The sequence below is a fragment of the Borostomias antarcticus genome (assembly GCF_949987555.1).
Source record: "Borostomias antarcticus genome assembly, chromosome: 9".
NCBI lineage: Eukaryota > Metazoa > Chordata > Actinopteri > Stomiiformes > Stomiidae > Borostomias > Borostomias antarcticus.
Genome location: NC_140242.1, coordinates 28,663,836 through 28,675,627, shown reverse-complemented (window position 1 = coordinate 28,675,627; position 11,792 = coordinate 28,663,836). Strand labels below are relative to the sequence as shown.

Sequence of the window (11,792 nt, the reverse complement as noted above, 5' to 3'; positions counted from 1 at the left end):
AAAAACATCCAGACACCAGAAAAAAATACCGTTTTCCTCAGATAAGTAAATAGTGGCTCTCAATATTCCAGTTACACAATGATTTTAATGATAAAATAAACTTGTTTATTTACCTTTACATCATTACATTCACACCACTCTATCAGTCCATGTTATATACCTTTAAAGGCACAAAACACTAGCAATTTGAAACAATAAATATACACTTTTCATGGGCTTCCATTTTAAACGCTTCCAAGATCATGGTTGTGCGTAGTTCTCCATAACTGTAGTGCTGATGTTGATCGAGTTGTCGAGTTTCCCACACACATTCAAACACGACAAGACGTGTAACACAGCTTTTAATAGAAACCCCTCTATCCCATCCCTCCCTCCCTCCCTCCCTCCCTCCCTCCCTCCCTCCCTCCCTCCCTCCCTCGTTTTTAAAGTGTTCAGTTCCCCTGCAGCTTCTTCATGACGGGGCTGCCGGGCGGTGCGCTGGTGAACACCGTCCCCACGAAGACGTGCGTCCCCCACAGGACATGGCGGATGACCTTGCAGCAGCCCAGGTCTTCGATGTGGAAGCCCAGGTGTCGGTAGCGCTCGTCCGTCTCAAACAGTGTGTTGTTGGTGTACGACCCAAAGAACTGAAGGGGAATAGGAAGAGGTCTCAGGCTTTGGATGGAGATTGTTTTAGCGAAAAAATGTAAATGTTTTCTAGTCAAGCGGAAACATCTATTTCTCACAACTATGTCATCCATGACGAGACCGTACGTTGATGATGGCGTTAAACTAGAAATGCAACTTTCACAGAAATGTTGACTTCTCACCGCTGTGCTACATAACACATGTAGGCTTGGTCATGGAGGAAAGTGTGTCATAAAGCAAGCCTGAGGACAGAGCTCTGTGACTCCAGGGTACGATAACATATAACTTTATTGTTAAATTGGTCTTGCGAAAGCTCGCATATGCAACACATAACATAGTACACACATTTGACAAACAAAACAAAAAAGTACTACATCCATCCATCCACACACACACACACACAACATAGTACACACATTTGACGAACAAAAAAAAAAGTACTACATCCATCCATCCATCCATCCATCCATCCATCCACCCACCCACACACCCACACCCACACCCACACCCACACCCACACCCACACCCACACACACACACACACACACACACACACACACACACACACACACACACACACACACACAAACACAAACACACGATTAGCTGTCGTTCTGCAACAGATAATGGGGATCCAAAATAAACGATCTCTCACCGCCAGGCCTGAGGACGGGTCGATGAAGTCGGCCCAGAACCCTTCTGTCCGCAGGGCGTAGCAAATCTCCTGAGCGCCGGCCACGAACTGAGACCAGAACACCACAGAATATCAACATCTCAAACTACTTCATTCACATTAATGGTAGCATTTTTTATTTAATTTAAAGGTGCTCAGTTCAATTTCTCTTTTCTTTTTTCGGCCACTAGAGGGGGCAGTGGTGCAGCGTATCAGATATAAACAAGTGGGCGTTTTCACTCCATGGTAAATGGTAAATGCTCCACACTCCATAAGGTGTCGTTCAGGGGGTGGGGCTCAGCGCCGGGCGGCTTCACTCATAATAAAAATACATTCTGCATTTGCTCCACAGGCACGACACCGTGGGCTATATTTTATGTACAGATAGTTATGACTCCCCTGAACCTATTTAATGCATATATTGGATTTTTTTTTTTTTTTTTTTTACAAAAAGTGCGGTAAATTGAACAGAGCACCTTTAACCTGTATTTAACCAGGTAAGTCAATTGAGAACAAATTCTCATTTACAATGACGACCTGGCCAAGAGGCAGAGATTAAACAGGTCGGAGCACATCAAATCCTAAACAAATGAAAAGACAAACATAAATGAACAATAAGAATCGGTAGAAAAATAAACACACATGCTGCCGTGATGAAAGGGTGTAGAACTCGCCTGACCCCGTCTTAACTCCAGGCCTACATGCCTAAAGACACTAGAGATGGAACAATAACCGGTATGATGATAAACCGTGATAAAATTATCATTAAAACGGTGTTTGATTTCCACAATTTTAAAAACTCACTGTAAATACTGTCCAGCATCAAAATTAGCAACAGTCTCCAAGATTTACTTTGGACGTACAAAAAGGAGATTTAAGGATCGTCTAAGTGAGCATAAAAATGCTATAAAAACATCTAATGAGAATTATCCTATGGCAGTGCATTACAAACAGGCAGGTCATCCTAGCGCTGTATCATTAAAAGCCACAGTTATCGAAGTTGTCACTCTCGACAAGCGAGGAGGAGACAGAGTTAAACGCTTATTACAAAGAGAATCTTTTTGGATTTACACTTTAAACGCCATGAAAAAACCAGGACTCAATGAGGAACTAGACCTCTCCTCTTTCCTTTAATATAAAAAACAAAAATAATAAAAAAATTAAAAAAATTAAAAAACAAAAATACAAATAAAAAAATCCCTTCACTAAAAATGAAACTTAATAATTTTCTTTTGGGGATCCTCTTTATTATTTTCTTTTTATATTTTTTTCTGGCGCCAGAAGGTTCTTGTCTAAATTGAGTGTACCTGTATTGTAGTATATGAATATGAGAAACTGGGGCAATTAGAGCCCAGAAGTGTAACTAAAATTCCTGTAGCACAACTTGACTGTTGTTTTTCAAAAGAAGATTTATTGTCCTTTCACACATATATCAACTCAATCAAATACCAATCTGAAACTTGTAAAATAATGATTGTTACACATTTGATGTATTTGTAGTAGAAAATGTTTTACATCTCCATTGTATATAATTGTGAGTCACGTGACTGAACTTCCCAGCTGATCATCTGATATATGTTGACACTGACTGCTGATTGGCTAAGGCCACAGGCTGTATTGTTTAAAAAACGTTTGAAATGTTTGTTTGCTCAGATACCCCTGAGAAGGCCAAAAGCCGACCGCGCAGGGCTGAGCAAAGCCACCATGCCCAAATAAAGGCTTTTTTAACTTCAAAAGAGACGTGAGTGCTGCTTCCATCCTTAGGCTTTCATAGCCTACTATTTTTCATGAATATGGACCCCTGGGACTGAGCACCTCTCTTTTTTAACTTTGTAAACCACAGCCTAAGAAGCGTTCTTTTTCCTCTCTCAAAACAGTCTCCAAGATCCGTTCTATTAATGTTTAGGCAAACAAAGTGCATAGTGCTGCAAATTGTATTTGTGGTTTTCAATATAAAACCTGGTGAAACAATTTCAGTGTGTGTATCAGTAGTTTTTGAACATTTTCAGCACATTTTAATACCGCAATAATACCGATAACCGTGATAATTTTGGTCACTATAATCGTGATGTGAAATTTTCATACCGTTGCATAAATGACACTATCACCCATAATGCATCAGCATCTATCCAGACAGACTTCCTTTAATCTGCCCCTCAAAAGAGACGAGCAGCAGCTGAATGGTGCAGGAGGCTGTGTGTGTTGTGCAGTCAAGCGAATCAGCATCACACACACAGGCCCATCCCAGCCAATGGCGTGTGAACCAGACGGTGAATAACGCATTCGGTCACAACAAGCCACTGTCTTACACGCACCCCCTCCCTCCCTCGCACACTCAGAACCCCTCCCTCGCACACTCAGGACCCCCCCTCGCACACTCAGAACCCCCCCTCGCACACTCAGAACCCCTCCCTCGCACACTCAGAACCCCTCCCTCGCACACTCAGAACCCCCCCCTCGCACACTCAGAACCCCTCCCTCGCACACTCAGAACCCCCCCTCGCACACTCAGAACCTCTCCCTCGCACACTCAGAACCCCTCCCTCGCACACTCAGAACCCCTCCCTCGCACACTCAGAACCCCTCCCTCGCACACTCAGAACCCCTCCCTCGCACACTCAGAACCCCTCCCTCGCACACTCAGAACCCCCCCTCGCACACTCAGAACCCCCCCCTCGCACACTCAGAACCCCTCCCTCGCACACTCAGAACCCCTCTCGCACACTCAGAACCCCCCCCTCGCACACTCAGAACCCCCCCCCTCGCACACTCAGAACCCCCCCTCGCACACTCAGAACCCCCCCCCTCGCACACTCAGAACCCCCCCCCTCGCACACTCAGAACCCCCCCTCGCACACTCAGAACCCCCCCTCGCACACTCAGAACCCCTCCACAGAACACCGAGCTTCTTACTGTGTGATCTTGTGCCATTTCCTACGTAGCGCGAGATATGGACCATGTCTGGAATGTGTGGGAAAGTTACTTTTCGTTTTCTTTGAACTGCTTCGTTTTCTTTGAACTGCTTATTTATATTTACACAGTCTGTGTGTTCTGTCTACCGTCATCTACTTGCGTAATTGGGGCAGTTTTCTCAATACAATCCCCAGCAATCAAAGTGCATCTGTCAGTCGCTGCTCCCAAGCTATGGAACAACCTACCCCTGCACATTCAACAGGCTTCATCACCGTCCATTTTTAAAACTAGTCTTAAAACCCATTTTTATTCCTTGGCTTTCAACCTGGCATGAGACTTTGCTCCTGTTTTGATTGCCCTACTGTCTTCTATTGTTTTTTATTGTTTCATTGCTTGTTACTGTTGTATTTATGTATTTATGATTACATTTATACATTTATTTATGTATTTATGTACAGCACTTTGTAGCAGCCGTGGTCATTTTTAAAGCGCTCTATAAATAAAGTTGAGTCGAGTTGAGAGTTGAGTATATAAAATCAATGCTAAATCTAGAATAGAGTTCTACAGGGGAAGTTTTCCTAGTGTTGAACTTGAGTGAACTCACGTTGTCGAGCATCAGTTCCCTCTCCCTGTCCACCTCCTCGCTCCACGCCGTCATGTCGTTCTGCGTCTTCTGAGTCACCGTGACCACCATCATGCCATCGTGGGGGGCTTCCGGAAACATCGACTCAAAATCTGTTGATTTGAAAAGGAAGAGAGTCAAAATCAAGAGGCATACTACCACTACCACTACAATCACAGTAATAGAGATGCTGTACCCACTTCATGGTGTTTGTCTCCCTCTAGTGGTAAGATTTAGAACTTCAAGCCAAAATGTCAGAATGAACCAGGTGTAAACTTTCCCCTCTTTTGACAAGATACATGTACCTTTCTTGAGCAGCTGAGGGCAGGACTGTATGGCACACTCCACACTGGAGCTCTCAAAGTACTGCTCTGCCCTGCCTATCTTCTGTGGAGAGGGAGGGGCCTCTTTCCCCTTAAACAATATGGGAACGGAAGTTAAAAACATTACAATTAGCATGGAAAGAAAGCAAATCAAAGCCCTTCAAAGGAATGTCATCATTTGATATGTTCAATGCTTAAATGGAGTGAATATATATACAACACTGATCTTCTGATGCAGTATTACAGATGCATCTTTCGTCGCAGAATCAGACACCTCAGATAAATGTCTACATCAACGGACAAATCAAACAAATGGCGTCGCGTGCATTAATTAACTACAGCGGCACACTTACGTGGAACTCCCCAACGAACTGGGCCAGGATGAACTCGTGCCTCTCGGCGCTGGAGGGGGCCGACAGCACGTCGGGGACCATCCTGAGGGCGGGGGGGCCCCTCTGCTCCGCCATGCCCTCCAGGTGGCTGTCGAAGCCGGTATTGCCCGGTAGCTGGAAGCGCTGGTCCTGGGGTGCGAACGGACCCATCGTCTCATCCGGCCACACCGTCCTAGGGCCTGATGCACACAAACAGGAGTTACATTCAATAACAACTGACACTACTCAATAAAGACATTTGAACTTTTCTTGAACTTAAACATTTTAAAAATTTAATTTAATTTTAATTAAACTTAAAAATGTAAACTTTTCTTCTTAAACTTTCCTTTTCGTGAAAACTTTTGTGAAAATGTGAGCCACTTTTAGTAAAAAACAAATTAAGAAAGTGAACACAACTTTTTACGCTCTCTAACATTTACTATGTAGCCTAAACAACAGAAATCATAGTGTAGACTTGTTCTAACAGCTGGAAGAGCTAATGAGAGAACTGTTTCAGTTTTGAGTGAAGGACTAGAGTTAGTTGACTGAAGGACTAGAGTTAGTTGACTGAAGGAGTAGAGTTAGTTGACTGAAGGAGTAGAGTTAGTTGACTGAAGGACTAGAGTTAGTTGACTGAAGGAGTAGAGTTAGTTGACTGAAGGAGTAGTTAGTTGACTGAAGGAGTGGAGTTAGTTGACTGAAGGAGTAGAGTTAGTTGACTGAAGGAGTAGAGTTAGTTGACTGAAGGAGTAGAGTTAGTTGACTGAAGGAGTAGAGTTAGTTGACTGAAGGAGTAGAGTTAGTTGACTGAAGGACTAGAGTTAGTTGACTGAAGTAGTAGAGTTAGTTGACTGAAGGAGTAGAGTTAGTTGACTGAAGGAGTAGAGTTAGTTGACTGAAGGAGTAGAGTTAGTTGACTGAAGGAGTAGAGTTAGTTGACTGAAGGAGTAGAGTTAGTTGACTGAAGGAGTAGAGTTAGTTGACTGAAGGACTAGAGTTAGTTGACTGAAGGAGTAGAGTTAGTTGACTGAAGGAGTAGAGTTAGTTGACTGAAGGAGTAGAGTTAGTTGACTGAAGGAGTAGAGTTAGTTGACTGAAGGAGTAGAGTTAGTTGACTGAAGGAGTAGAGTTAGTTGACTGAAGGAGTAGAGTTAGTTGACTGAAGGAGTAGAGTTAGTTGACTGAAGGAGTAGTTAGTTGACTGAAGGACTAGAGTTAGTTGACTGAAGGAGTAGAGTTAGTTGACTGAAGGAGTAGAGTTAGTTGACTGAAGGAGTAGAGTTAGTTGACTGAAGGAGTAGAGTTAGTTGACTGAAGGAGTAGAGTTAGTTGACTGAAGGAGTAGAGTTAGTTGACTGAAGGAGTAGAGTTAGTTGACTGAAGGAGTAGAGTTAGTTGACTGAAGGAGTAGAGTTAGCTGACTGAAGGATTGGAGTTAGTTGACTGAAGGAGTAGAGTTAGTTGACTGAAGGAGTAGAGTTAGCTGACTGAAGTAGTAGAGTTAGTTGACTGAAGGACTAGAGTTAGTTGACTGAAGTAGTAGAGTTAGTTGACTGAAGGAGTAGAGTTAGTTGACTGAAGGAGTAGAGTTAGTTGACTGAAGGAGTAGTTAGTTGACTGAAGGACTAGAGTTAGTTGACTGAAGGACTAGAGTTAGTTGACTGAAGGAGTAGAGTTAGTTGACTGAAGGAGTAGAGTTAGTTGACTGAAGGAGTAGAGTTAGTTGACTGAAGGAGTAGAGTTAGTTGACTGAAGGAGTAGTTAGTTGACTGAAGGAGTAGAGTTAGTTGACTGAAGGAGTAGAGTTAGTTGACTGAAGGAGTAGAGTTAGTTGACTGAAGGAGTAGAGTTAGTTGACTGAAGGACTAGAGTTAGTTGACTGAAGTAGTAGAGTTAGTTGACTGAAGGAGTAGAGTTAGTTGACTGAAGGAGTAGAGTTAGTTGACTGAAGGAGTAGAGTTAGTTGACTGAAGGAGTAGAGTTAGTTGACTGAAGGAGTGGAGTTAGTTGACTGAAGGAGTAGAGTTAGTTGACTGAAGGAGTAGAGTTAGCTGACTGAAGGATTGGAGTTAGCTGGCGTGAGGTTGTGGAGGCTAGCATGAGGTTGTGGAGGCTAGTGAGGTTATGGAGGCTGGAACACACCCATGTCCGGGGGAGTGATGGCAACGTGAGGCTCGTCAGAGCCAGAGGATCCGGCCGTAGAGAAGGTTCTGGTTCCGGCCACGCGACGCACCAGCACATGAAGCCCTGGCAGGTAAGACACCAGCCTTGCTCTGCCACAGAGCACCTGAGGACCAGAACACACACACACACACACACACAGACACACACACACACACACACACACACACACACAGTCTCAGAAAAACAATCAAATCATAACTAATAAATGAGTCTCTCACTTTCTGTCTCTCACTTTCTGTCTCTCACTTTCTGTCTCTCTCTCTCTCTCTCTCACACACACACACACGCACACACACGCACACACACGCGCACACACACACACACACAGACACACACACACACACACACAGACACACACAGACACACACAGACACAAACACAGACGCCTAGTCTCAGAAACACAATCAAATCTAATAACTGAGTCTCTCACTTTCTGTCTCTCTCTCTCTCTCTCTCTTTGTCTCTCTCTCTCTCTCTCTCTCTGTCTCTCTCTCTCTCTCTCACACACACACACTCACACACACACACACACACACACACACACACACACACACACACACACACACACACACACACACACACACACACACACTAGTACTTACACTGGCCATCCTGGTGGGCCTCTCTCGTGTGTTGTCCACTTGTAAACCTGTATCATCGTTGGACCACAGGGAGAAGAACAGCCATTAGCCAGCCATCATTAGTTAAACCACATCCATCATATGATGATGCAGTGACTCTTTTCAAGGCATTTCAACACATAGCAAGCAAGCATGAACGACTCTAATGAGAAAGCTAGTCACTAGCTAGCGTAGGGGGGTAGATAGGATATCTAGTATAGATAGATAGATAGATAGATAGATAGCAAGAACAGAGAGGGGATATAATGTTAGCGAGCCCAACAACAACGGCTGAGGTTAGATATGACTGAAGGACTGGCAGGTAAGACACCAGCCTTGCTCTGCCACAGAGCACCTGAGGACCAGAACACACACACACACACACACAGACACACACACACACACACACAGACACACACACACACACACACACACACACGCCTAGTCTCAGAAACACAATCAAATATAATAACTGAGTCTCACACACACACACACTCTCTCACACACACACACACACACACACACACACACACACACACACACACACACACACACACACACACACACACAGACACAGGCCTAGTCTCAGAAACACAATCAAATATAATAACTGAGTCTCTCACTTTCTGTCTCTCAATCTCTCACACACACACACACACACACACACACACACACACACACACACACACACACACACACACACACACACAGACACACACACACACACACACACACACACACGCCTAGTCTCAGAAACACAATCAAATATAATAACTGAGTCTCACACACACACACACTCTCTCACACACACACACACACACACACACACACACACACACACCATCAAATCTAATAACTGAGTCTCTCACTGTCTGTCTGTCGTTACAAAACGGTCATCACCCAGAAGCACTGCTAGGGAGCCAGGAGCAAAGACAAACTAATGCAAAACCTGTATAAATAAAGGTTAAATAAAAAAAAATAAAAAAAGGTGAGTAGCTAGAGTAGCTAACGGTAGCTATGTATGCTAGCTGTGCTACTTACCCAGCTAGCTCCTTCTCACTGGATTTAGCTTCATTAACTAACTCTGACAACTGTGTCTTAAAAGCATGTATCTTATCTATGTGTGATAAATGATGCCACTTAATATAAGAATGTATCAATAGGATTATTTGTTAAAGAAGCTGATGTTATTTGTGTTTCTAGGTGACCTAGTTAGCCTAGTTAGCCAGTTAGCTTCCTTCACCCTTCAATGTGCTGTTACATGCAATAATGACGGGTCCTTCTGAGGGACAAAATAGTTCGTATTTCGCATCGCGTTTCGTACATAACACAGCTTGCATAGTACCCACAGATTCATATTTAACCACTAGATGGCGCTATGTCACCATTTCCGTAACTGGCTGTGACCCTTGATTTCTTTTTGACTGTGTCAGATGGAAGATTTAAATAAATTACAATACATTCCAGAGATTAAAAAAAAAATGTAAATGGTAAATAATAATAATAATAATACTACTACTACTACTACTACTACTACTACTACTACTACTAATAATAATAATAATAATAATAATACAGATAATACACTGGCACAAAACACATCCTATGACCAAGTAAGAATACAGGCAAAATACATTTTCACATAGGCTACACTGACACTATTGCATGGTACATAACTTACAAAGCTAACCTTATCTTGGTGATCTAATCATAAACATACCATGAAATTAACTCGCAGACTGCAATGCCACTCTGGAGAGGGGAGGTCATAGAAAGGGAGGTCTCCCCTCGTGTCAGAGGGGTCAAGGTTTAACCCCCCTGATCTCCCGACCGGCCCTCCTTCACAGCAGGGGGTGCTGTCATTAAGCCCAGGCGTCCTGCCGGGGGGGGTCAGCCCTCTCTCTTATCCCAGACCCGCCCCCCCCCCCCCATCCCCCCGCTGTGGACGATCATCCTGACTGGACGTCACTCCAAGGAGCAGCAGTCTTCCCTGCATCTTTAATTCTACTTGAGAGGATATTCACCTTGATGCTTCACAACGTTTTGGTTAATGCATCTTTAATATACCCCTCAGCGAGGACGCCCCCATGACTGACCTCATGACCTCTGACCTCTGATGCCTCATCAGGAGTCAGGTATCTTGCAGTCAGATGGTTGGGTCCACTAGCAGTCTTCACACAGGAGACTGGGTGTCTCACTAAATCGAATAGTTTGCTCCATGCATGTACAGTAAGTGTTCTTAAGATTTTGGGTTATAGATTCCATTATTCGGTCCATCCTATTCAGTGTGATCTAAGCCATGGGTTCCCAAACTCCATCAATGTGGGCCTCCCCTCGGAAAACAGTGACACACCCGCGCCCCCCCAACCCCCCAAATTTGTCCATTTTGCAAGGCAGCGTTAGCTAGCCCATAACGTTACACAGCTAAGTTAGCTCGGTGGCACCTGCTGCTAGTTAACATTACGATGTTTTCGCACAATACATTCATGCCTGTGGGGGGAGGCTCTCTCTGCACTATCCACACATTTAGTATACATCTCTCCCATTATTTATTTCGATCTTCTGACCTTTAAAATCACGTTTCATTCATAAAAACCATAGACATTTCAAAAATAAAAAACCTTTCTTTTTTTTCTAACCATCCCTCCGCGCCTCCCCTGAATTTCTTTGGGGCCCCCCAGGGGAGGCCCGCCTCACAGTTTGGGAATGCCTGATCTAAGCTGTGAGTCCCTGGAGAGCACATATATACAGTGCTGTTGTTGAGCATGTTCGTCTTCCATTTCTGCCTAATCAGGTAAGAACCAGACCAGACCCAGGATGTCAGGGAGCAGGGCGGGTGAAAACCTCTCGCTCGTCACACATGTTATTGGCTCTGCTTGAATGTGATCATTAACGGGTGAATTGCAGTGTTGGGAGGCTTTTACAGTTACAGTGGGGTGATAAATATATGATGTGTTTGTAAGGGCAGACATTAACTATGTAAGGGCAGACATTAACTAGCGGTTGTCCTCAAGAGGTGTGAATCTGAAAGTCTCTGACAGATGCTTTGCAGTCTGGTGTTTTATATAGGGTAATAATGTGGCAGTTGGGCTGTGAATATGGTTGAAATAGCTCAAACCCATACAGCAGTATACTGTAGGTATTGTAAATGATTCCATCTTTAGCTTGAGAGTCTTTTTCTTTCAAGTGAATGAGTCCCCACTGACTACTGATGTAGAATGCTCTGGAGTCAGAGATGAGGAGTTCACCCAGAGGACTAGGATAGTGGTTAGAGCTGAAGAGGAACATCCCAGCATGCTTTGCACATCGATGGGAGGGGGAGCTGTAATGTATTTTTTAGGGATTCAGGAAAGAGCATGTGAAGAAAAAATGGGACATTTCCGAAAAGCTGTAAGGTCAGTGAGGGGGGGGGATGTCTTTGAAGACGTTAGTCATCTTTTGACGATGTGGAATTTTAAA

At 43.9% G+C, this 11,792-nt stretch overlaps 1 protein-coding gene across 1 annotated transcript; it reads right to left on the bottom strand.

The window, feature by feature from the left end:
- Positions 1 to 421: 421 nt before the first annotated feature.
- Positions 422 to 9,582, bottom strand: mmadhcb (metabolism of cobalamin associated Db). The gene is made up of 8 exons (XM_084443724.1): positions 9,375 to 9,582; positions 8,316 to 8,362; positions 7,672 to 7,816; positions 5,512 to 5,729; positions 5,141 to 5,249; positions 4,818 to 4,948; positions 1,283 to 1,369; positions 422 to 626 (listed from the first exon to the last, which is right to left on the bottom strand). Exons 2-8 carry the CDS (start codon positions 8,322 to 8,324, stop codon positions 432 to 434), a joined length of 894 nt encoding a protein of 297 aa, XP_084299850.1. The 5' UTR covers positions 8,325 to 8,362; positions 9,375 to 9,582; the 3' UTR covers positions 422 to 431.
- Between the last annotated feature and the right edge of the window lie 2,210 nt (positions 9,583 to 11,792).

What these genes read in the sequence shown, in the direction of transcription:
- mmadhcb (XM_084443724.1), bottom strand. An exon ending in AGTTCGTTGGGGAGTTCCAC is followed by an intron (nt 5,250 to 5,511) that starts GTAAGTGTGCCG and finishes ATATTGTTTAAG; the next exon opens with GGGAAAGAGGCCCCTCCCTC. An exon ending in ACCCGTCCTCAGGCCTGGCG is followed by an intron (nt 627 to 1,282) that starts GTGAGAGATCGT and finishes ATTCCCCTTCAG; the next exon opens with TTCTTTGGGTCGTACACCAA.